Here is a 25,733-nt window from a genome sequence, read left to right on the forward strand (position 1 = left end):
CGGTCAGCACCGCGGACAGAGGCACCCAGCAACCGCGCCATTGACCTTCCTGCTTCGCTTGCGCCCGCCGGTTGCCCACAAGACTCGCGCCATGACCGCGGAGGCTTACCTGCAAGAAGCGACGGTCTCGGCAAGCCAGTTTTTCGCGATCTGGCGCCATTACGACGCTGACGGTGATTGATGACAGCATTGTCCCATTCTCCTAACCCCGTCAGGCTCGGAACTAAAGAGGGAGGGAGGGAGGGAGGGAGGGAGGGAAGGGTGGTGGTTGAGAACGCTCAACTGCAAAAGTAGGCGAGGGGCTCGGCGTCCTCCTCCTCCTCCTCCTCCTTGCTCTACTGTAAGCAGGGAAACTTTGTCGGGCGCAAGTTACAACTTTTACCTCTTTACATCCGAAACGAGGGGACGTTTGAGAAAACCGACGTTTTCGGAAGGACGAGGGCGGACTAGCTTCCGAGCGGTCGGTCGGTCGGTCGCTCTGATGGCGTTGGGACTTCTAGTTATTTACCCTTCCTAAGTTCGGGCAGCTGAAAGTCTCTAAAAGTCCGAAGCGCCTCCCGTAAAACACAGTCGTGTAATCTAGAAGGAAACAGGGGATTCTTCTCGGGGAGGCTGAAACCAAGACTGCAACCCTTATAAGAACTTCCCGAAGTCTAGTTGCATCCAGTGGGACTTTTGATCTAAGCATAGGGTTGCTCGGTTAGTTTGCAAGTATCGTTATATACCAGCAGGGAGGAAAGAGAGAAACCGCTTAGAGCCATAACCATTGTGTTCTCTCTCTTGGTGTTACAGGCAATGGATACATGGATGGAAACGAACTTCAGGGTTTTATCCAAGAACTGCAGCAGGCACGACAGAAAGCTGGCTTGGTAGGTTAAAATGGGCGTTTTTATTTTCTTCTTTTGTAAATATAATAAGAATAGGAAAATGCCCAGAGTAGCTGGGAGTTAGGTGGCATATACATTTAATAAAAATAATAGTAATAATACTTAACTCCAGTAACCATGCTCCAGTAATGGATGACTATGGCTATGTATATGTTTGGCCATGCATGCATATATCAGCTTAAATGCAAATGGATAAAACCAGAGAAATGGGAAAGTTGTGGCTGGAAAATATAGATAAAAAGCAAAATCTTGGGAATCATCCCTCAACTAGATCATTCCAACTCTGAGTTGATATTACACAGCATATTTGAAAAGAAAGGCAGAATTTATTCCAGTCATTGCCAATAAAAAAACAATCAATGAAATGACTAAAGAAATGCCATCCCCTAACAACAAAAAACTATTTAGCAACCATTTGTGAGTAACCCTTATACATATTTTTGCAACTTTTAAAGAAATAAGTTTATCTTTATTATTTAACAGATGAAAGCGTTATTATTTATATGCAGATAAAAGCTATCAGAGTGCCTTGCAATTTGAATAAAACAGGTGTGATCAACTTCCTGTGTATGTCCCTGTAGAATTGGCAGTACAGAAGAACATGGGCTGTGGTTTCTATAGCGCCCATATCACAGGGGTAGTACTGGGTCTCATATGGGGTTTTCCTATACTTCTCGTGCAGGATAGCTGTGGGAAAAACATTAAATGGAGCTAAGGATAAAACTCTCCTAAACTGGGGTGCTGTGATATGATATAGATATGAAACTGGCTTAGACTAATATTTGAATTTCCAATTATGTTGTGAGAAAAAGCAGCAACTTCTGTTTGACCGTCTATATCTAATATCCTTTACCTTAGTATTGATCTGGCTTGATCTAACTTTAGGATGGCATCAGTGGAGAACTGTAGAGGCTCACCCAAAGGTGCTTTTTCAGGAGGCAACTGGACTTTCTGGTTTTTCCTTTTGAAGACATTTCACTTCTCATCCAAGAAGCTTCTTCAGCTCTAACACGATAGGGGGGAATCGAAGGGTTTATACTCCTTGCACACAGCTGATAATTTGGCTCTTTTTAGAGGGTTGTTGAAGTACTTGAAGGTTTATCTCAGTTTCTTTTGAATTGCCATTTCTCAGGAATATATGTCAATATTAAATGAGCCAGTATGCTAGAATGGTGAAGCATTTTCAATCAGTAGGTAAAGATATTTATCTAGAGATTAGTTTTGAATTTTTTGACTTCTGCTTCCTATCCAAGTACTGCATTTGGAACATAGGAGGTAACCTGGAAGATACTTTTTAGAAATTTTGTTTGAATCTTTCCTACGGTGATCAAACTGTTCTATGGTCTTAACTGAGCCCCATATAGCAATTATTCTTGGGTTTAGCTTCAAAAAAACTTAATCGCAGCAGGAATAAACTGTGATCCTCTGGAAAAATAATTTTATGTAATTGATACAGATCTCTGTGCATTGTGGGAAGCATAATCCAGGTGCTCATTTTCAAGCCAGGTGAGGCTTGAAAAACTATTCCTAGATATCTAAAAATCTTAGCCTGCTCAATGGACTGCCCACCTAAATTCCAGCTTCTCTATTTTGGGTGTTTAGAGAAAGTAAGGATCTTGGTCTTAGCATAATTTATTATTAGTTCTTCCTCAGTGCAGTGATGCATAAGTGATCTCAGAGCTCTTTTAAGGCCAATGAAGGTTAATAACAGGATTATTGCCTCATTGGCATGCAGAAGTAAACTGATATGTCTTTGGACTAATTTAGGGGGATGGAAGGTAGGGCTACTTAGGTGAAGAATTAATGAGTTTACATAATAGTTGAATAAATCTGGAACCAATACACAGTCCAGTCTAACTCCCTTCCTTACAGGTATTTCTTTTGTGACGTGTCCTGGATTACTGCACCTAACCATCAGTCTTATCAGTTTTCTCATGCATTTTGATGAGCAGCAGGAGTAGACATTTGTCATTTGTGGTATTTTTTTAATTTATGCCAATTAAATTAATTAATTTTTGCCAGTTAATTAGTCTATACCAATTAATTTAATTTAATTCTATTATTGTGTCAAAAACTGATCTGAAATTGATAAATGCAGCATAAAAGAATTGTCCTGAGTTGTACTAGGTATTGCAACACCGACTCTAATGTTGATTGTCCTGTTCTAAACCCAGCCTGTTCATCCCTAAGGATATCCTTAGATTCAAGCCCGTCAATTAGTTCTGCCTCCTGCAGATATTTGGCATACATTTTGCTAATCTGTTTTAGCAAGCTGATTGGGCGGTAGTTAGCTGGATCATCCCTTTTGCCCTTCTTGGTATTATAATAGTCAAGCCCCAATTCTTTGGTATCATGGCCAAATGACCTACTGCTGTGAAAAGTGAAGCTAGCACTGGGATCTACCATTCCAAATCATTTTTTATTATCATACATAATACATTTTGAACCTGAGGCTTTATACCTAGTTGAAACTGTTTGATTATATTTCTGATCTCTGAACATGTGACAGGCTCAGTGGGGAAGAGAGATTACACCAAGTCGGTCAGGGAATTCTCTGTTTGACCATGCAGGGCAACAAAATGGTATTCAGTGAAGATCTATTAGTGCTATTAGAAAAGGATAAAATTACCATTCCCCAAAAGATGGCAGCATTTTTTGCGCTGGCAACCACAATCAAGAGTTACCAAATGCCCACATTGCATTCCCCCCGTTTTTTGAAAGATTAACAATACTGTTTTTTTAAAAAAATTCATTAGGTCAGAAATTGAACAAAATTTCAATTTTGTTTGTTTCAAAATAATTTTAGGTGACAATTTAGAGAATTGCAAGCTTCACATGACGTGTTCTTGGATCATGCCTAACTGTAATAGGTTAGGGGGGGCAGTTAACAACGATTGAAATAATTTGTAAGGCTATTGAAACTAGCCAGAACAATTAGAATTATCTTGCTATCCAACTATGGCTGAGTAAAGAGATTTGGTTGGCTCTCCTCAAAGTTGGTGATTATTGCTGCATGCTGCGGTGTCCATTTATCATGAATAGGACAAAGGTCATGGGCCACAGTTGCAGTGTGTTAAAAGCGTAAAAACAACCTACCAAAAAATTCAAATGCAAAGTAACGAAGTTAGATAGATAGGAAATTCAGCTTTGGGAGATCCCAGCATAGTCTAATAGGGAAGTACTGCTACTGGATCTGTGGGTAAACTTAACTGGATAATCATCACTGGTGGTCCCATTTAATACTACCAGATGGCTTTGTAAAAATTTGAAACAAGACAAAATCCTCTACAGTCATTGTGTACAGTACATCCTTAGATTGGTGGAGTAAAATAGATGTTATTATGGGAAACAATGGCTGGCAATGGAGTTTAGCAAAGAGTGATTTATTGTTTGTTCCAGTTCTTGTGTTAAAGTCACCACTAGTTTTAAGTATGCAACTGGGAATGCAACCCTTAAATCTCCCACATAGCTATATATTTTATCCCTTATTTCATTTGCAGGGGTGGAATATACTCATTAATCACAAGGAGCTGCCTCTTCCTGAATTGCAGGAAAGCTGCCAACACATACCAGTTTGATAGTTGTAAACTAGTTATTTGAGGGTTGTTGTTTTTTTGCATTTATATCCCGCCCTTCTCCGAAGACTCAGGGCAGCTTACATTGTGTTAAGCAATCGTCTCATCCATTTGTATATTATATACAAAGTCAACTTATTGCCCCCCAACAATCTGGGTCCTCATTTTACCTACCTTATAAAGGATGGAAGGCTGAGTCAACCTTGGGCCTGGTGGGACTTGAACCTGCAATATTGCAAGCAGTTGCTGTTAATAATAGGCCGCATTAGCCTGTTGCGCCACCAGAGTTTGTAATGAGGCAGATGTTAGAAGCCTTCCATGTCCTATGCTAGGCATAGCTTCCAATGTATAATTGTCTTAAGCCCTTCGACTTGCAGTTTAGCCACATACAATGTTTCCTGGAAAAAAAATTATGTCATAACTAGAGATATATGCCAGAAAAGATGGCATATTTTTTCTGGATTTCCATTCTGTAATATTCCAGGAAATAAAAGCCAGGGAAGTAAATATTGGTTGAATGTCATTCAGTTGGGCTGGGCAAAGTTATTGCTGTAGGCATTTTCTGAGAAACACTGAGAGGGGGGTTGTGTATCCCACAACTCCTGCACTGTCAACTGCAGCACTGGAGCAGGATATATCAGATATCCAGGTGTCATTAAATGAGGCTGAGATGGAATCTTGTAAGTTCTGATCTGCAAACTCAGTTTGTGGGGCTAAGGTTGCAGCTCCTGCTGGTATGTTGGGTTTTTCAATGACACAAGCTAGTTGTTTGGAGACAAACATTAAGTGTTGTACCTTAGAATTCTTGATGAATGTATCTTTTCTTTTATGTACACTGAGAGGATATGCACCAAGACAAATTCCTTATGTGTCCAATCATACTTGGCCAATAAAAAATTCTATTCTATTCTATTCTATTCTATTCTATTCTATTCTATTCTAGTCTAGTCTAGTCTAGTCTAGTCTAGTCTAGTCTAGTTTGTTATTCTATTCTAGTTGTTATTCTGATTGCCTGTCTTTGATGAACGTTGGAGATAAGTTCATATTAATAGCACTTTTGAACCTTCTGCATGGGGCACAGAAACCAAATCAATGGGGCAGTTGTTTTGTCCACTGTGGATTAAGTTTGTGTAAGGTCCTCTAACTTCTTTACTAAGTCCTCCTGTTTGTAAACTGGCCATGTTCCAAATTTCTGCTTCTAGCAATTCAGCTGCAATTTGTCCTTCTCTGTCTGCCTCAAGCTTATCTAAATAAGCTTTTCCCAAGAAGAGGCCTGGTTTGTTATCTTTGCAACTGGGGCAGCAGCATCCATTCCTGAGTTCTGAAAATTAAAGTATGGTAGTATCTTGAAGTAATCGCACAATGAGTGGGGAGATATGTGCCTCAAAAAATACACAGTGGAAATATAAAGAAAGTGGTGAGCATGGACTTAATTTTGAAAAGCATATTGGGATTATAGACTGCTTGAATGTCAATAAAATCTGTGTACAGTTCATCTTGCTAGGCAGCCATTTCAGCCAATCTAAGTCAATTGCACAGTAATGACAGAAGCAGCTGACTTAGGGAGTAATGCTTTCTTGAACATCACTGTCTACTCCTGAGTCTATTAAAGCTGATTTGTAAGTAAATCTGATTAGTTTGCAACACATGGTTGCTTTGATCTTGATTTTCAGCCCTCTTGTGTCTCAAAGTTTGGAGGGCAGATTTATTTGGAGTTTGTTCCTTTTTCTCCATCAGTTCGTGCTGTAGTAGCTTGAGCATTTTTGGATCATGGTTTCCTGCTTCAACAAGGTGAGTCAATTTATTGGAAGGATTGAGTAAATGCATTAAGGGATTCTTTCACCAAGTCTAAGTTCAATTTTGTTTCTGTTAAATAGTCAAAAATTAGTAGTCATGCAGTCCGTGCAATCATTGAGCTTTGCTTAGATGCAAATTCTATGGTCTCATTTTTAGAAATTTCTTCCTGGAAGTTTTTTTTAATAGGAGATGCTGCAGTTGAGCATGCAGCTGCCTCAGGAGACTGTTATATCTAAAGTGCCTAGAAAATTTGTTTCCTCAGTGTTAGAAGACCTCTGCACTATCATCTTGTATCTTGTTAAGCCCCAATTCATATCTGTTTGAAGCATGTCCAGGAGTTTAGTGATAAAGCTGATGTAGGTGCTGTCATTACTTACATTTTGGTTTTCAGACGCCTTCTTTTTAAATTCCATTATGTCATCTGTTTTGTTGCTTAGATGATTTGAGCAATATCTGTATGACAGAATTCATTCTTTGTCATTTCTTCCTCCTTCCCATGAGTTAATCTTTTGGCGGTAACGTGTACACAGTTCTTCTCAGCTAGTTGTTTGGAGATTAGTCAAATGCGGTTTTGCATCAGAACCAGTAATTAAGAAAGTGGATTAGTCTGATAATATAAGATAAAAATAGAAAATTACCATGCAGTCTGATCGCTAGATGCTTTCACTTCGCCATCTTGGTTCCTCGTCTATTGAAATGTTTACTTGCACTGTGTTTTTTTAAAAAATATGGATAAATGAATTTCTTTTAGCATAAGGATACAATCTTACTATATAGGCTGAAATATGTTTCTGCCCCTTTGTGGCCAAGAAACAGATCTGCACACAGTATACACAATTTCAAAAATGCACACTCTCACCCACTTGCATATCTACTGAATGGTGAGCAATTGGAATCATTAGGAATCCATGTGCCTAATGTAGATGTTTGAAAATGCTTCCTTGAAAGAAAAATAAAACAGAAATAAATTGATGTGTGACTTGATATTTTTAAAAGTTATTGAAGTTTATTTATTTATTTATTTAATCAAATTTTTATACCGCCCTTCTCCCGATGGACTCAGGGCAGTTTACAGCCAGATAAAAACAGAACAACAAAATAAATACAGAATAAAATAATATTTAAAAAACTTATTCAATTTGGCCCAAATTAAAATATCTTTAAAACAATAAAACCCACTAAAATTAAAACCAGATAAAATCTAAAATCCTATTCCAGTCCTGCGCGGATGAATAAATATGTCTTCAGCTCGCGGCAAAAGGTTCGAAGGTCCGGAGGTTGGTGAAGTCCTGGGGGAAGTTCATTCCAGAAGGTGGGAGCCCCCACAGAGAAGGCCCTACCCCTGGGGGCCGCCAGCCGTCATTGTTTGGCAGACAGCACCCTGAGGAGTCCCTCTCTGTGAGAGCACACAGATCGGTGAGAGGCAATCGGTAGCAGTAGGCGGTCCCGTAAGTAACCCGGTCCTAAGCCATGGAGCTCTTTAAAGGTAGTAACCAGCACCTTGAAGTGCACCCGGAAGACCACAGGTAGCCAGTGCAGCCTGCGCAGGAGTGGTGTCAAATGGGAGCCACGAGTGGCTCCCTCTATCACCCGCGCAGCTGCATTCTGAACCAACTGGAGCCTCCGGGTGCTCTTCAAGGGGAGCCCCATGTAGAGAGCATTGCAGTAATCCAAGCAAGAGGTAACAAGAGCATAAGTGACCGTGCATAGGGCATCCCGGTCAAGGAAGGGGCGCAACTGGCGAATCAGGCTAACCTGATAAAAAGCTCTCCTGGATACGGTTGTCAGGTGGTCTTCAAAAGATAACCGCCCATCCAGGAGAACGCCCAAGTTGCGCACCCTTTCCATCGTCTAGAAAGAGCCTCTGGGGATTTTTAGATAGGGAATTTTTAAGGGGAGGGAGGGTAAGGGCTGGTGTTGGGAGTAACCCGTCAGGGGGGGCAGTTCCTGCGTGCGCTCACGCCGTTTGTCCAATAGGTTCGAAGGTTATGGGGGAGGATTGCGTTCCTACTTGTGAGGGTGGTTCCATTTGCACGGTAAGTGGGAGGGGCAGATATGGCGGAAGTGAGGGGTTGTATCGATCTTTGGGGGCGCGTGCTCGATGTTTGAAAGCGATCGCACGCCTTGACCCCTTAGACTTCTCCCGTTCCCCGGGTGGCCAAGACCCTCAGAGCTTGGGCTGCCTTGAAAGATTGTTGTTGGCACTCATATTTTTCTGAGTATTGCTGAGAATTATTTTTTACTGGTTTCTGGGCAAAGTTTATCTGCAACAGCTCTCTTCATACTGAGACATTATAGTGATGATTTAGGACTACAACTTGTAGGATGAATATTTTAGCTGGAATTTTTGTTGTTGTTCACTATCATAATGTAGTTAACTATTGTTAGTTTAAGGAAGGTGGCTTATTGAGAATTTGCTTCCTGATGAAGTTTATATCTAATGCCCAGTAAAATTATCACAGCATGGATGTAGCTTGGTACTAACATTTAATCATTAGCTAGTTGCACAGCCAGATTTAGTTGCAGAGTCAATTTCATTCATGCCACAGTTAATTGCCTTAAATTCTGGATGCCTTTGTCCCATTTCAGATTTCCTTTAACTATAGGGAGAATGGAAAAATCTCCCTTCACCTCTCCTTCTTTTTGTTTGACTTTCCAATACAAGGTTTACAAAAAAGCCAAGTCACTGATAACTCCAAGTGCTCACCATTGCATTGATAAATAATTATAGGTGATTATACTATTTTTATACCTTCCAAGAGTTTCTCTTCAGGGTCTATGAGAATTCTGTGTCATTATTCTGCATTTCACATTGAAACCATGATGCTTTAGTTGTAATGAATATGGATTTTTGATTGAAAACTTAATAATTGTATTATTTTTATTTATTTTTCTGCCTTGTGTGTTTCTGCATAGGACTATAAATAGTTTACAAATAAGAAGCACAATAAAAACAGTGACATAATACAGTAACATACACCAAACAGCATAAAATAATAATAACAGATTTAACAATTGTTGATGAGAAAAACAAAACAAAAAAAGTCTGGATATAGGACATTGAAGAATCTGAACACAGCAGAATAGAAGAGAATAAACTAGAGAAAACCACAAAATAAAAGATATGCAGCTAGGAGTAAACTAACTATGGTAAAAGACAGCAAAGATTGTACCAATCATAATAGGTGCCTTGTTGGGTATGATACCCAAAAAACTGGAGCACCACTTGACACCATGGTACTGACAAAAGCCTCATCAGTCAATTGCAAAAGGTAGCTGTTTGAAAGAGCTTACATCCTGTGACAATACCATTAAACTTCATTGGTCTGTCCCAGGTCCATAGATGGACAAATCTAGAATAAACATCTGATTGTGAGATCAAGTATGATAATAATAATGTTATAAGTGAAGGCATCTTTTGAGTGAAAAAAATCATGAAGCCCAAACAATATTATCAAGGCAATTAACACCTGTGCAGTTTCAGTCATTAGATACAGATCCGGAATAAGGGGTTGGCCTCAAGCAAAACTAAAAGCTTCTGGATAGGAAGTCCAGAAAGATAATGATAATGAATCATGTCTATAATCCAAGCATCAATCTTAACAGACTCTATTTACCAACAAGCATAGGAAGGCATGAATGTTGCAAGTGAAAGTTAAAGAAGAATATCTGAAGGACAGTGAATAAGATAAACTGAAGCTGGTACACCATGAAGGCTTAATGAATAACAGAGAAACCAAACTGTCCTACAAGAAAAACCAAATGAAGAATCAAAGAGAGATATGACAAAGCAAAGTATTGGGTGGCCTGAACATTAAAAAAAAAACCAACCCTAGCAGGCAAAGCAGATAACAAAACATGGCAATGGCTATGGAATAGAAATAGAACAGCTATGGAAAAGAAAGCAAAGATAGTACCAATAGCAGTAGGCACCTTAGATGCACTCCCAAAACTTCTGGAGCACCACTTGAACATTATCAGCATTGACAAATTACCATCAGTCAATTGCAAAAGGCAGCTTTATTTGGAACAGATTTCATTGTAAAGTGATACTCTTAATGCCATCATGCAACAACATCTGGTTATCTGCATTCATATATCCCAGTATTCCAGTACTGTGTAACTGAATTCTCTTTGTCTGAGAATTGTCAGCATTCACATGCAACATATGGCGCTCACTGGTAATAATGTATACCGTAATTACATGTCAGATCCAAACATAGTTTACGCCTAGAGCAAACCCACTAAAAATCATAGGGAACACTAACTAGCTTAATGTAGCATAGTTTAATACAGATTCACCCCCAGGCAGAAAATGAGCTTTTACAGTGTACCAGCCAAACTGAGTGCAGATTAAACCTTCCCACTGACCCCATTCTGAACAGAAAGGAAATAAATGTTTTCCCAAGAAACTGGGCAATCACTTCTGATTATGTTCTGCTGTGCTGATGGTTTCATGGTTTTCTTGTGCCAGTCTTTAGAAATATGCATGATTAGTTTATGTAAAAAATGAGAGTTATTTGGCAAGAACCCACTCTCCCTGGATTACTGTGTGCATTTAGAAGTACATCGGAATAGATATTATCACCCAACTTCTGCATACTCCTGGTTGAGTACATATGACTGAAGGAGTAGATCATCACCTTTTCTTGAACACTTGATGTAAAGAGTAAATCTTTTCATATACTTTATCAGGAGGCAAAAATAGACCCTGTAAAGGGAACACCCTGGAAATGTGAAAATGGCAAGAATACAGAGTAGTGACTAATATTCATTATAGGTAGATAGAACAAGAATTCTCACTTTGTTTTTTTTAAGGGTTGTTTTTTAGTATTGTATGTATTGTTTCTTTTGTATTTTATTTTATTATTATTATTATTATTATTATTATTATTATTATTATTATTATGTCATAGATTTCTTTAAATATTTAGATCTTAATCTGAAATTTAATCAAAATTGAACAGAAAATTTTCACTTTATAAATTCATTTTTCAGCCATCCATGAACTTAATTCTTTTTTTTTAAACAAGGTGCCTCTTAATGTTAATGTTAATATCTTAATGAATTAGGTTGCACCTTTTATTTTTTAACGAGGTCGGCCTCTATCTAGAGGTCAGCCTCCGTCTATTCTGCGGTGCAATAATTCATTGCTTTGGAATTTGGGCAAACTTTCCGGGATGGTGATCTTGCTTCCTTTTTTGTCTTTGCCTAAAAAAAATAATAATCAACATGCTTTATATTTACAGGGCTTAACCCCAGAAATGAAAACTTTTGTGGACCATTTTTCAAAGAGTTCTGATGGAAAAATAGGAATTGTAGAGGTAAGATTGCTTCTTATTCTGCATTAATTTATATGCTGTGCAGTCATAGCCAGGGCCGCTGAGAGGATTATTAAGTGCTGGAACAAGACTAATATGCCCCCCCCATGTGCCCCACCCCACGCATGCACGGCAGAGACCTGAAGACCATTTCCACACAAATTAAATCCACATGGTGAAAATAAAGATGTTTCACATTGCAAAAAGCGTTTGTTGCCCCTTTTTATTAATCTCACCACGTTTCTTTTTTTCCTTGAGTTTTTGAGCACCAGATTTTTGAGATGACATTTCATAACCATTCATAAACTGAAATGAAATATAAAATATATTCATAAACAAAATGAAACTAAACTTGCAAACTTAAATAAATAAGTAATGAAATTAAAATTAAATAAATTACATAAAAAACTGTTCACTGAGTTTCAGATTAATAAAGATTATGTCAAACAAGGCTGCAAGGCAGTTTTGTTATACACACAAAGTACAGAGTATGTAGTATATATCCAAAATTGTTTTTCTTTTTAAAAATTTGGTTTTGTAAAAAAAAATTTAAAATTCCCTTTCATGGGCCTCCTTTGAGCTCCATGGGCCCCGAAAAATGTATTGGCTGAACCCTCCTCTCCTCAGGCCTGGTCATAGCTGTGCAGAAACACAAAATACGATGCTTATTTATATTTCATATTTCTAAACCACCCATCTCCCTCAAAGACGGTGGTACTATACAATATAATATAACCAATAAATAATGTATAAAAATTAACATTAGAAATTAAAATTTAAATTAGGTTAAATTTTTCAAAAGTATAGAATAAATACAATTAAACATCAAAATGGGGGAATCCTAAAATGGCCACTTAATGTTGGATTATTACAGGCAGGAAGGAGCTCTCAAAGGATTAGCCAGTGCCATGGTTGTGGAAGGCCAAGAGATTGGGGGATTTTCCTCACCTCTGGGAACAAGATGTTTTACAAAGCAGGGGGCAGCAGCAAAGAAGTCTCTCTTCCTAGACCCCACCAGTCAAAATTCTTTGACTGATGCGGTCTGTAGCATATCTTCCCTGCCTGATCAAGTGAGACTGGCTGCTGAGATTGGGCAAAGCTGGTTCGGGAGGTAACCTGGTCTTGTGCCATGTAGGGCTATATAGGCAATAACCAACACCTCGAATTGGACATGGAAACAAATTGGTACCCAGGGCAGTTCACGGAGTAAGGGGGTTATATGTGACATGCATATACTGTAATACATATTTTACAGTGGTTACTAATACTAAGGTACAAGATTATTCAGCCATCTTTTGTCTTGTGGCCCAGTCAGATTATAATTCTCTAGTCTGAGGAATGGAAGGGGAACCATTTATATCATCTATTTTCCTCTTATGTGGATGTTCTCATTCTGAAGTGAACTCATTTGTTTTTTGCATGTCATCTTGAGATGATTTATAAAATAGTAGTGGGGTGGCGGTAGACTGAATTTGCCCTGATATATATTCAGTCAATACCTCTGAGCAAACTGTGAACTCTTAGTTGTGCTATCTCTACTTGCCATTCATGCCTCTTAGCAAGGACATTACTAATATTTCATCATAAACTAAAAGAGGATAGATACATTCAGAATATTAGGGCAACTGAAGCTTTTATCATATCTTGATCAGCCTAAATTTAAATCTGTGCTCCCCAATCGAGGATAACTGCTTGGTTTGGGATTTGGTTTGTTCAAGCAAAAATAGAAAAGTGTGTCCTTTAAAGAAATCCAGAGGAGAATATTTAAGAGGATTAGAATTATTTTCTGATAAACCATGGAAAGATGCAAAGCCATTTTTTGCTAGATATGTATCCAGGTTGCAGCAATGATCATGACTTATGATATCCTCAAGACCACAAGATGGTTCGAAACAGACCATCTTACAAAGTTCATATAATCCCCTTCTTGGGGATCTGTTTCACATGGTGCAGTTTCACCTTTTGGTCATTGCTGCATGACAAAGTAAGGGATCTACAGTCCTTGAGCAGCTGTTGCACCACAGAAACTGTTGGCATAGTAATTAGACTGATGGGAATTGGAGTCTAAAAACATCTGAATTAAAAAATAAGTTTCTGGGCCCTGCCATACAATAGTGACCAAGGACTGACCAAATATTCCTTGACATTTCTGGAAATAAACTTCTGGAAAAAAAATCCAGATTCACTATGGGAGGCGTTTTCCAGTCACTCTCAAAAAAGACATTTGTTACAGAAAATATTCACAATATTAAAATAGCGTCACTGGATGATTTGATCTAGACCTGAAGCCAGCAGTTCTCAGGACAGGGATTATAACTGCTTGATTTCAAGGCCACTAAGCATCTTGTCAAGAATCTGTTAATTCATGGGAAGTGCAGGAGGAAGAAATGAATTGAAGCCACAGTGTGTAAAAGAGTCATTTGCACATTCTTACTGCTATAAATCAACTGTTTTGTACAGCTTCGTGATAGTCTGCAATCCACTATTTCTCTAGCCACACTGACTCTGAGTCTTCTACCAGGTCTAGCCTAGCAGTTGACCTAAACCATAAAATATCAAAAGATTGGTGATATCCTGCTGAGTCCTGGAGATGACCAAGGACTTTTAAGATTCCAAGATGCTCAATAGCAATAGCACTTAGAATTATATACCGCTTCATAGTGCTTTTGCAGTCCTCTCTAAGTGATTTACAGAGTCAGCATATTACCCCCAACAATCTGGGTCCCGATTTTACCCACCTCAGATGGATGGAAGGCTGAGTCAACCTTGAGCCGGTGAGACTTGAATTGCTGAACTGTGGCTAGCAGTCATCTGAAGTAGCCTGCAGTACTGCACTCTAACCACTGCGCCACGTCGGCTCTATTAGAAGAATGTTCATTCATCCTGTTGCTTACCTTTCTTCTCGTTATATCTTATGTTAGTATAATTTTTTTACCAGGTAGGGCTACCATTTTGTCCACTGAGGTCAGTGGCTTAATAACTCCAATATGGAGAAAAGCTCAAAACATTCATGACTCTTCAAATTTCATTTTGTTTTCTATATTGAATTGAAATAATTGATACATCATTTTGAAAGTAGAACATTCCTTGGGTGGCACTACAAGAAAATAAGCCAAAAGCAAATACACCTCTGAAAAGATCTTGAATGCACTACTTCTTTCTTCTCAGACTTCTCTTACTGATTTTTCTAGATGTTGTTCATTTCATGCATCCTTTTCTCATTTTTCCACTGTTAAAAAGTCAATTTCTTGTTTTTTCCTCCCACTGTTTTTTCATGAAACTGTACTTCACCTTAATGGTATAACGGTATAATTAAAAGGAAATTGTAGAATACAATGTAGAACCTATCATTCTTCCTTCCTTCTTTATCTGAAGTTTATTGAAATTTGAAAATATTAGTAGAAAAGACCCCAAGTTTTAAAAACAAAAATTATCTGGGTAGTTGGAAGATCCTTTTCTCATCTCCAAATCCATATTGAAAGTTATTTTGCTTCTCTTAATAATGACACATCTTTACAACATTAAGATTTCATTAGCATGTGATATTCAGCCATTTGAAAATTGGAGAAATTTAGTAAGGCAAATTACTGATTTAAATGTCTTATAGAAATGTGCAGGTTGGATCAACGAGCTGAAGACTCTTGGCTAGCTTACATATCACTGCTAGCCACTTATAAAATGTAAAAGCTAAATACACATATTGCACCAAGCTAAAACAAAATCAATCACATTAGGACTCCTATCATTTTATACTTCCGGTTTAGTGATGTGATAGTTCAGTTTATTGAATACAGAACAAATTATTCATCGATTGTACCTGGTATTTACGAAGTACTAAACAGTTGTATGAAAATGTTTCTATTGCCTTCTGGAAACATAGTGCAGTAATTTATACTTTATTCTACTTAGAAGAATAATTCTAAATCAAAGTTAATTTTTTTCTCCAGCTTGCTCAGATACTGCCAACAGAAGAAAACTTCCTATTATTCTTTAGATGCCAGCAGCTGAAGTCTAGTGAAGATTTCATGCAGGTAATCCACATAAATTTAGTCTTGTGAAAATTTGCATTGGCAAGGTGTAAAACTTTGTATATGGGTGTATGCAACTTGCTATTTTTTTAATTCCAGACGTGGCGAAAGTATGATAGTGACCATAGTGGATATATTGATGCTGAAGAGCTTAAGGTAATGGAATCTCTATAATAATTTCTTAAATATTTGGGGCATTCTACATCAAAGGTATTTGCAGAAAGAAGTTGTGAAAACAAAACTAGTCTTTAAAAGTACAGGCAGTACAACACAGCTGTACCAATCTAAGAGTTTATTTTACTGTACTATTTCTGTCCTAAGTATATGATACCAACAATATTTAAAAATTGTAATTTCAAAGAGGAAAACCTACTGAATGCAAGTATCAATTGCTTTAGTGCTGAATGTATGCTAGTATAACCTCTCTGAAACCAGCTTTGCAATACATGAATGCCTACAGACTATTGTTTCTGGATTGTATCATTGTTCTGACAGGATTGCAGGAATAAACACTGTATGGGAAAAAAGAAAGCTAAACACCAGGTAGAGAGGCCCTAGCTTAAATTTCTTAAAAAATACTTCTTTCTCTGTGAAGGTAAGGTATTCATCTATATATTTACATCTTCCAAGAGCATGAAGCAGTGCAGGCTAGGAATTGATTTATTTTTGCTAAAGGTATTTTGCCCTTCAGCCAAATTTAAAACAACAAATGTATACTAAAATACTGATAGAGAAAGATATAAAATTAACAAATAAAACCAGATATAACTACATGCAGCATAAAACTTCTTAATGTCCTAAGCCAGATAATGCCAAGAGATATAGATACGTTTTTAATGTGTCAACTGGCATAAACATCTTCAATAATGGATGACTATTGTACTAAGAAGGCCTACCGCAAAATCGTTTTTCTGAGCATAGACCCACAAGCATCATCAGATCCCATCAGATCAAAAAATGGTATATATTATGGATCCCATCTGCTAGGGAGCTGCACTTGGCAAAACCCAGTGAAGCCAGCTCCATCCCAGCTGATTTATGGAAATCCCTCAAAACCAGGTTATACTATCAGGCCAGGATATCCCAGGGGATGAGTGAGGTACTGAGGAAGTTCCATTGTAGCTAACATCTGCTGCCCTCAATTTAATTGCATTTTTTTCCTGGATATTTTTTTATATATATACTTTTATTATATGCCACTCCAACTCACTTTTTTGTGAGATGGGCAGCCATATAAATTTGATGAATAAATAAATAAATAGGCCATTGACAGCAGCTTGCAGAAGTGGACAATTATGTTTTGAAACACTATCAGAGACGATCTCAGGAAACACTTACAGATTATATGCCCTATCTGATTTTAAGAATTTTTATAGTTTTATCAGATAGAATAACCAAAATATTCTGGGCTTCTGCTTAGTTAGAATATGAGCAACCTAGAATACCCCAGCTGAATTTCCTACCCATTTTCTCACTTGTGCCCATTCCTATTAAAAGCAAAAATAATACCAAGATTAATACCAAGAAAGAAATTTAGAACAAACATATGTGGGGTTTTTTTTTGTGATGGGCATTCATAATTCCCCAGCTCTCAAAACTTCTAGCTTAATAAAGAATTTTATCATGTCACAAAAGTAGGGCAACTGGCTGCCCATCTGGGAAACAAAGTTTTCTTGCAAGGTCAGGAAAGCAACTTTGGAACAGCTAACTAATTATGGAACCTGCATTTAAAAGAACAGGCACTGCCAGAACTGACTGATCAGGAATGGCAAGCCTGTAGCCTTAGGGTCACGCATAGTCTGTGATCTAATTTGAAATTACTTTTGAAAGGGCCAAGGGTTTTCTTAAGGGCTTGATATCCCTTTCCCATAGCCTGTTGCTTGGAAGAAGCCAGTATCAGAGAAAATCAGGAGTGTTTGATGAGAAATGACCTTATCCAAATTAGTTCTGACCTCACCTACTGCTTTTCTCAGGCATGCCCAGCATACAGCTACCCAAAGGGAGTCTTGTTCTTACATAAAGCTCTGTGCAGCATATGAAACTCATTCAAATGATGACATTTACAACTCAAAGCAGCACTGTGTTTAGGAAACAAAATTCTAACTTCAAGTTGAAGACTAGTTGATGGAGAAGTGCTAAAGCAGTACTATTTAGTCACATGGGTCATGTATCCCCTTTCCCTAATGTTTGAGTTCTGTCTTTATAAAAAAAAACAAACCAAGGCAAGCTATTGTAATCTTACCTCCAACCATCCTCAAGTACCCCAAATCACGAAACAACTAACATTCATGAAGTAATCAACAGGCCTACCAGTTGGTGAGAGCAATGAGTTGCAGCTCCCAGCTATGTGACACTTATAACATAAATTGGAATAAAAGCTTTCCTTATGCCTGCTAGCTGGTTGGACAATTGTTCCGTAATATAGCGCTATTAATTAAATTCACATTATGGCATAATGCAGGCTAATTTATTGATCATCCCCATTGAGAGGACTAGGCACCTGGAATATAGGAGATTAAGTTTCCAATTGGTACAAGTGCTACTCACTATACTTCTGTCCTTGGTATTTCATAGGGCAATCCATGATTATTTAAAAAGAAGATCTATTAAGGTCAAAGATTCTTACCCTCAAGCAGGGGTGAAATGCTCCGGGTTCTGACCAGATCTGGCAATCCGGTAGCAATCATGGCTGGTGGTTCGATGATCCAGTAGCAATGGCAGAGCAAAGCTCTGCCCACCTGCCTGGTTGTCATTACTTCCTGGTTTTAACCAGGAAGTAATGTGTTTTTTACCTTTTGCGCATGCTCAGATTTTGCCCTCAAGCATGTACAGTATGAATTAGGATTATAGCCTTTATATTTTAATAGAAAAGTGAGGGAAAACGTTATTTCTTTATCCATAATTAACTAGAAGAAAAAGATTTCATTCTGCAAGTAGATCAGACAAAATATTGTTTTTTGATATATTAATTTCATTTCAGAACTTTTTGAAAGATTTACTGCAGAAAGCAAACAAACAGATTGATGATTCAAAACTATCAGAATACACAGATATTATGGTAAGAACTGCTATTTCTTTATTGGAATTAATTGCCCTATCCCATTTTAAGGGACCCACACAGAACCTAAAATAATATCTCATAACTCTATTTAGACTCTGTTACGTCACCCTCTGAGTTACAATTTAGTTGGCTCCATAGGCTTCATAAACAATCGGCAATTTAAAAAAAGTCTGAAATTACAACTGAAGAAATCCAGCAGGCTCATCTATAACGCAGGTCCATTTTGCGTGTACAAGAACAGTCTGCTATCATCTTGTGCATTTGTGTTGCATGGATTTCATTTATAGAATTGTCTACAATGACCATCCCAGCGGAGAAATCTGGGAGTTGAGGACATCATGTTAGAAAAGTCTGCTCTCAAAATCTTTTGCAGATAATCAATTGAAACTCAAGAAAGTTTTAGAAATGTTATGTACTGCATATACATAACATACCCTGTTTCCCCGAAAATAAGCCCTCTCCGGATAATAAGCCCAATCGGGCTTTTGAGCGCATGCACTAAAATACCCCCCCCCCAAATAAGCCCTCCTCAAAAATAAGCCCTCCCTGAAAATATTTAAACATATTTTAAATATTAAACATCCGGGCCCCGCCATTTCCTCTGGTTAGGGTTAGGGAGAAAGAGCTGGAAATCAGTTAAGATTGCAAGAGGAGCTCCGTCTTGTTCCACCTACCCCAAAATAATAAGACCTCCTCAAAAATGAGGCCAAGCGCTTATTTCGGGGTTCAAAAAATAAAAGACAGGGTCTTTTTTTCGGGGAAACACAATAGTTTCATCTACATTAATGTTGTAGTGAACTGCCATTGCCTTGGGAAAATTTTTTGGCATAATCAGCCTTAGAAAGAAGATTTGGAGAGGTGGGGCAGGATAGATAATAAATTTAGTTTCCACCATTTTAAGTCTAACATTTGTAAAGCATTTATATTAATTTTGATCCAATTTTCCTTTGTGAACCTACACTTAAACTGACTTAGAATGCTTAATCAGTACTAAAAACGTCTTAGAAAACCAGTCTAAAAGATTGCATTGTCAGGTGGTTCTTTTATGTAAAGAATGATTTTGGATCTGATGGCTTTTAGAGGAGAACATGACAAGTAGCAATTCTCCCTGCATAACTTTCTACAGTTTCTTGGCGATCTCCTAAGCTTTCAGCAATGAATCCTAATTGCTGAACTCAATGCCAGGATTTGGGAAGCCAACCTGATTAAAACAAAATGTAAAAGCACATATAAAAGCTGCTGAAGAATATGATGTAATAACATACACATCAATAAAAGCCCATACATTTGAAGAGGTGACAATGACTTCATGGGAGGCTACTGGGTTTCATCGAGTTAAGCATATTTCCCAGACATGTGAGGATTGGGATTTCAGTCAAACTTTTCTCCTTCTGGTTGATTTTTTTTAAAAAATAAACTTATTATAGACTATAACTTAATCTTTTCAGCTCAAGATGTTTGATGAAAACAATGACGGAAAGTTGGAACTGACAGAAATGGCCCGGTAAGAATATTTAGAAAAAAAAAAAGTAGAAAATTTCATCGATTGGTTGTGGAACATGACACAATGCGGGTGGGCAAAAGGAATGCTGGTACTTAGTGAAAAGCCAGTGCTGTAGGATGTGCTGGAGTGGTTCCTCCAAGGTTAAACTGAACCTTCCACCCATCCTTGGGAGGAAAAGGTCAACCCAAGCAAGCAATTGTCCAAATGTGGACATGCGCTAGTTTTTGACATTGAGAAGAAGGAATTGAAAGCTTCCAAGAAACGACAGCACTTCTAGGCCCACCTAGCAATATCCTCCTCTACTCTCAACAATTTGTTTATCTATATGCCTTTATTATTATTAAAAATAAATTAAGGCAGTGAACATATCCAACACATTTTCCTCCTTCTATTATCCCTGCAACAACCCTGGTAGTTGAGTTGGGTGGAGAGAATGTTTGGCCCAAGGTCACCCACTTACCTAAGTCCATGCTTTAAATCAGGGGTCTCCAACCTTGGTCCTTTAAGACTTGTGGACTTCAACTCTCAAGCTTTGCTGGCTGAGGGACTCTGGGAGTTGAAGTCCACAAGTCTTAAAGGGACCAAGGTTGGAGACCCCGGCTTTAAATAAATACACATTTTAAAAAACTATCTTCTCAAAGAGTTTGTCTACAAAATACAGGAAGTTTCAGCTCATTTGACTTTCTGTTAATCTTTAAAGGGAGTGAAATGTATGCATGCAAAGTGTTTTGAAGCCAAAGTATTTTGACCTAGAAACAGTTTCAATTTGAAATGCTAAGTTTTGAGGTTCAACCAGCTGTTCACTGAAGAAGTGGTGTGAGCTGGAAATAATTTCCAGTGGAAAACACCTGCAATGAAACATTAACGTTTTCAACTTGAAATAACTCTAACAACTGGATATGGGTTGCTTCAAGCTCAAAGCATTCCAAAATTGAAATGATTTGCTTCCTCTCTGTTCACTGTTTCTTTATTTACAATGGAATTGTTCTAAATTCCTCCTGTTTTCTCCCAAGGTTATTGCCAGTACAGGAAAACTTTCTCCTTAAATTTCAGGTATGCCTGTGTAAAAGTGTTCTATATATTCATATACTGAAATCTTGATTTGTTTCTCTTCTAATATTTGTCCTTCTTTTGAATATTAGGGTATTAAGATGTGTGGAAAGGAATTTAATAAAGTTTTCGATACATTTGATTCAGTAAGTAGAATTTTTTAAAATAATAAAGTCTGTGAATCAAAATTTTCAATGTATTTTCTAAGCTGCAACAAGTCAATGAAAGCAGCCGGAAGTAATAATAGAAAAACTCAAGTGTTTTTTTTTTCCTTTTTAGGATGGGAATGGCTACATAGATGAACAGGAATTAGATGCTTTGCTAAAAGATCTCTGTGAAAAGAATAAAAAGGTAATTCTAAGATTTCCATTTAAGTTGTACTTAATGGGCCTTTTTCTCTTCCCAAGTCTAGCCAGTTCAAGAAGTTCTTCTGAAATGCTCTATATTTAGAAATCTGGATACAAAAGGAATGAAATTATATATGTAATAGCAGGCAGCAGAGTTTACTCCTACATTAATCTATTCGCATCACTGCTTTAGTAAAACAGCCACCACTTCTCTTAGATGTATCCCCAGGCTGAAAGTATAGTAGGTGTCTTCCTTCTTTGAACTGAATACCTATTAACAATAAATTTAAAAAGGACCACACAATGCTCTATCTTAATGAAGACAAAAATAGCTGCTTTTCTCAAACCCCTTTCCACTGTTTTCTTTCAAGCAGCTCTCAGGGAGCAGCAATTAACCACATTCCCTTAGAGGATCATAAATTTCAAACAAGAAGTCCATATCTAGCAACACCCCTGATAGTTAATTCATAGTAATATGGTTGGGAACATGCACTTAGTGACGAAAGAATGGAAACACAGTTGTTGGTATGGTACAGTGTCACTCCTGGGGCAGGGTTCAAGTAGGTTGCTTAGGTGAGGGGTAGCATCCCATAGTCAATAGGCTATGTGTGACTTCCCAAACCAAAATTCTGTAGTATAATAATGTGGGTTTGCTTTTTTTTTTTTTTGCTCTTTGCCCTCCCCAAATGTATTACTTCCTGCACATTTTGCAAAAATAAATTTGAAAATGTGTGCATGAAGCCTTATTAGGTTTAACACAAATGTTTTGATTGTCCCAGCCCAGAAACTCAACCCTTCCATGCAATGGCACCACATCACTGGCTGTGCCCACTGTGACCCTTAAGAGACAAATAAGAAGTAAACAAATACATAAATAATCCTCACCTGCCAAAGGACTATTATGCTATGCAGTAGGGCTTTTTAGCTATTGACTTGTTTTTTATAACCTACAGTTGACTGCGTAATACTGGTAGTCCTCAACTTACAACCACAATTGAGCCCAAAATTTATGTTGTTAAGTGAGTTTTGCCTTAAATTAGTAATACTGTTGTTAGGTGAATTTGGCTTTCCCGTTGACTTTGCTTGTCAGAAGGTCGCAAAAGGGGATCACATGACTCCGGGACACTGCAACCGTCATAAATGTGATTCAGTTGTCAAGCATCCAAATGTAAATCACGACCATGGGAATGCTACAATGGTGTGAAAATGGTCATGTCACTTTTTTCAGTGCTGTAACTTCACACAGTCACTAAACAAACTGATAGGGTGTGTCAATTTTTTCAACTTTCAAACATTAGGAGTGCTCAAAAGTTGTGACATGCCTTGGGAACAGTAAAGATATTTTGGTTACTTTAGTATAATTTAGATGTGTTTGGTAAATTAATTACATAAATATAACTTTTTAATATTTTGTTTCATTTGTAAATTGAGGACTATCTGCATATTGCACTAAAGCAGGCGTTATAATCTGCAATAGTTGAATTCATTATAACTATAAAGAAAACAAACAGTAGTTTACTTTAGCACAACACATACACACCATCCCAGAAATACATAATGCTTCTCACACTCGCAAACATTTCTAAACCAACTCCTTTCAAACGGCTTGGAATTAACAACTGCGTCTCTTCCCTACCACATCAGTGTAAATGTGAGAAATGCAATTCAACACTACTGGAGGATGTAGTGTTGAGAGGAATAGTATCTAGTGGCTTTAAAATACCTTTTCTTTTTTTAAAAACAGGAACTAGATATCAATAACCTTGCAACCTACAAGAAGAACATTATGGCCTTGTCTGATGGAGGAAAACTTTACAGAACAGAACTTGCTCTCATCCTCTGCGCTGGTGAAAATTAAGAGTCCATCTCTCATTTCCACTCCAACTAGTAATATATTGTATCTTAAAAAAACAAAAACAAAATTAACTGTGCATTATAAGAGAGTAGGCTTTATTTCTTTTATACTTTGTAAATTTAAAATCGCATATAGATAATTAGCCAGGTTATGTGGCACATTCTTTTCAGCTTGTTTCTACTATGTTCGTAATGTACAGCTTTTGTAACTAAAGAGGTTGTCTTAATTTACCCTGGGCCAGTCTGTCAATGCATTTACCAATAAACACAGCTTTGTTTCTGTGAGACATGGGAGAAGATTTTAACTGAGATTGGTATCGGCTAGGTCACCATTAAGCAAATAGATTTTCGGCAATGTCAGAAAGAAACACACATTCAAAATCAGTTTAGGATGAGGGTGGATTTCTTCTTTTTCTTTTTCCTTCCTTTTCTTCTAAAGGAATGTAGTACATGGGTAAGAGGGAGGCTGTTGGGATCCACCAGAATCGTGTGGTGGCATCATCTTCTAGAAAGTGATTTTTGTCAAGTGTACTATAAGTCAATCAGTCCAAAAAGACTAGTCACCTCTTTCATGGGTATCAAACTCATTGCAATCACATGACTTTTTTCTCCTTTGCGGAGCTGGGGTGGGCATAGCCTGTGTGTGACATCCAGACCATAGACTGCTAGTTTGACACCCCTGTTCTAGGAGATATCCAGTGGTGGGATTCAGCCAGTTCGCACCACTTCGGGAGAACCGGCTGTTAACTTTCTGAGCAGTTTGGCAAACAGATTGTTGGAAGAAATCATCAGGGCAGAAACCGATTGTTAAATAACGTGAATCCCACCACTGGAGATATCCCATATCTAAATATATCTGAAAACACTATGAAATGTTTTAAGAAGTTCATTATTAGCAAACCAGTTTCAGTCGAGAAAGGATTTGGGCATAGACACATCAGCAGTGCATTAGTTTACTATGATCACGTCAACTTCCAATATGTTATAAATGTCTTGCTCTCCAGCTTCCTTAAATTCACTACCAAGGTCAACAGAGGCTCTGGATGTGAAGGTGCTGAACTTCCTGAGTTTTTAAGTTTCCTTGTTGCCTGGCAAGAACAACATTGTATTTTTACTGGACAAATGGCATATTTCTTATCAGTTAAAAATCAATAAACAAATTTGCCTCATATTTTACTTTCAATCGTTAGCATTTGTAAATGCTGTTATGTCAGAGAATGTCAGTCCATTTTTCTAAAACTATTTCCATATTTTGCATAATATAACTCTTGCAAACTGCTGTTTTTACATCATTCTGTGTAATCTATAATTAAATTTAATATGCTAATATACTAGTACACAATTTGTTTGATATTCTGTTTTATCAGATAATAATAAAGGATACACAATCACACAGATCAATTGACAACCCAGCTAATTTTCCAACTTTAGCAAATCCTCCAATTACCACAAGAAATAGTCAATTTATCTCCTAATTTTTATAAGTGGTTGAGACATATTCAAAGCAAATAAAATTGCTTTATCATCCATGTACTGTACCTAACCTAGAAATGAAGGAGCACAGAAAACCATGTGTCTGACTCATACCTACATCACAAATTCCATTTAATTATTTTGGGTAGAATTTTGTCGTTTAGTTGTAACAATCCAATAAAACAATCCAATAAAAATACACTGTACTACCTGTTTACCGCAAAAGGAAGCTATAGAGGCTGACTCTCAATCATATCAATTTAAATGGCATTATATAAAACATTAAAAATATTGTTTATCAAATCTTCATACATTCATTTATTTTAATTGATTTGGGGAAACTATTTCATTGGTCTAAAATTTATTCACTGCTTCCACTTCCAAACAAACGTGATAATATTCCCAAGTCTGTATTAATGTTGATTTAACTTGTGATGCATCTATTTTATTACTGTATACTTTCTTGATCAATCTATTCCTTTATATTTTCAAAGAGTTACTTAATATAAGGTTGCAATTTTTCCTACCATATGACTAGAATGTACATTTCACTGATACAAATGAGATCCAATTAGCAAGTGCTTGTATATATATTTTTTAATTTGTACTACCATTATGAGTGTTTCTTCATCAGAAAAGTTACTGCATCAAGGTTACTGCTTAATTGGGTCAGAAGGCTCGTGTCTTAATTCTACTTCAAGCATTAACCATTTAAACAATGGTAACTTGTATGGGCTGTTGCATGTTCAAAGGACGTGCATACTATTTCAGCAGTAGGCAGCTTCATATGGTTATGGGACTGTTTTAACTATTAGCATTTAGGAATACTGTAAAGA

The 25,733-nt window shown here is 37.4% G+C and overlaps 1 protein-coding gene across 3 annotated transcripts; it reads left to right on the forward strand.

Annotated features, from left to right (window-relative positions):
• Positions 1-25,503, forward strand: CALB1 (calbindin 1). 3 transcript variants are annotated; one of them, XM_058178589.1, is made up of 11 exons: positions 1-173; positions 793-869; positions 11,509-11,583; positions 15,528-15,611; positions 15,708-15,764; positions 18,589-18,666; positions 20,118-20,173; positions 21,187-21,226; positions 21,316-21,369; positions 21,503-21,574; positions 23,315-25,503. In XM_058178589.1, the coding sequence occupies exons 1-11, from the start codon at positions 92-94 to the stop codon at positions 23,426-23,428; spliced, it is 789 nt and encodes a 262-aa protein (XP_058034572.1). In that variant the 5' UTR covers positions 1-91; the 3' UTR covers positions 23,429-25,503. The 3 variants fall into 3 exon arrangements, with proteins under 3 accessions (XP_058034572.1, XP_058034574.1, XP_058034575.1); XM_058178591.1 differs by lacking the exon at positions 1-173 and adding an exon at positions 283-340; XM_058178592.1 differs by lacking the exon at positions 1-173 and adding an exon at positions 676-699.
• Positions 25,504-25,733: the final 230 nt, after the last annotated feature.

The sequence above is a fragment of the Ahaetulla prasina genome, chromosome 3, assembly GCF_028640845.1.
Source record: "Ahaetulla prasina isolate Xishuangbanna chromosome 3, ASM2864084v1, whole genome shotgun sequence".
NCBI lineage: Eukaryota > Metazoa > Chordata > Lepidosauria > Squamata > Colubridae > Ahaetulla > Ahaetulla prasina.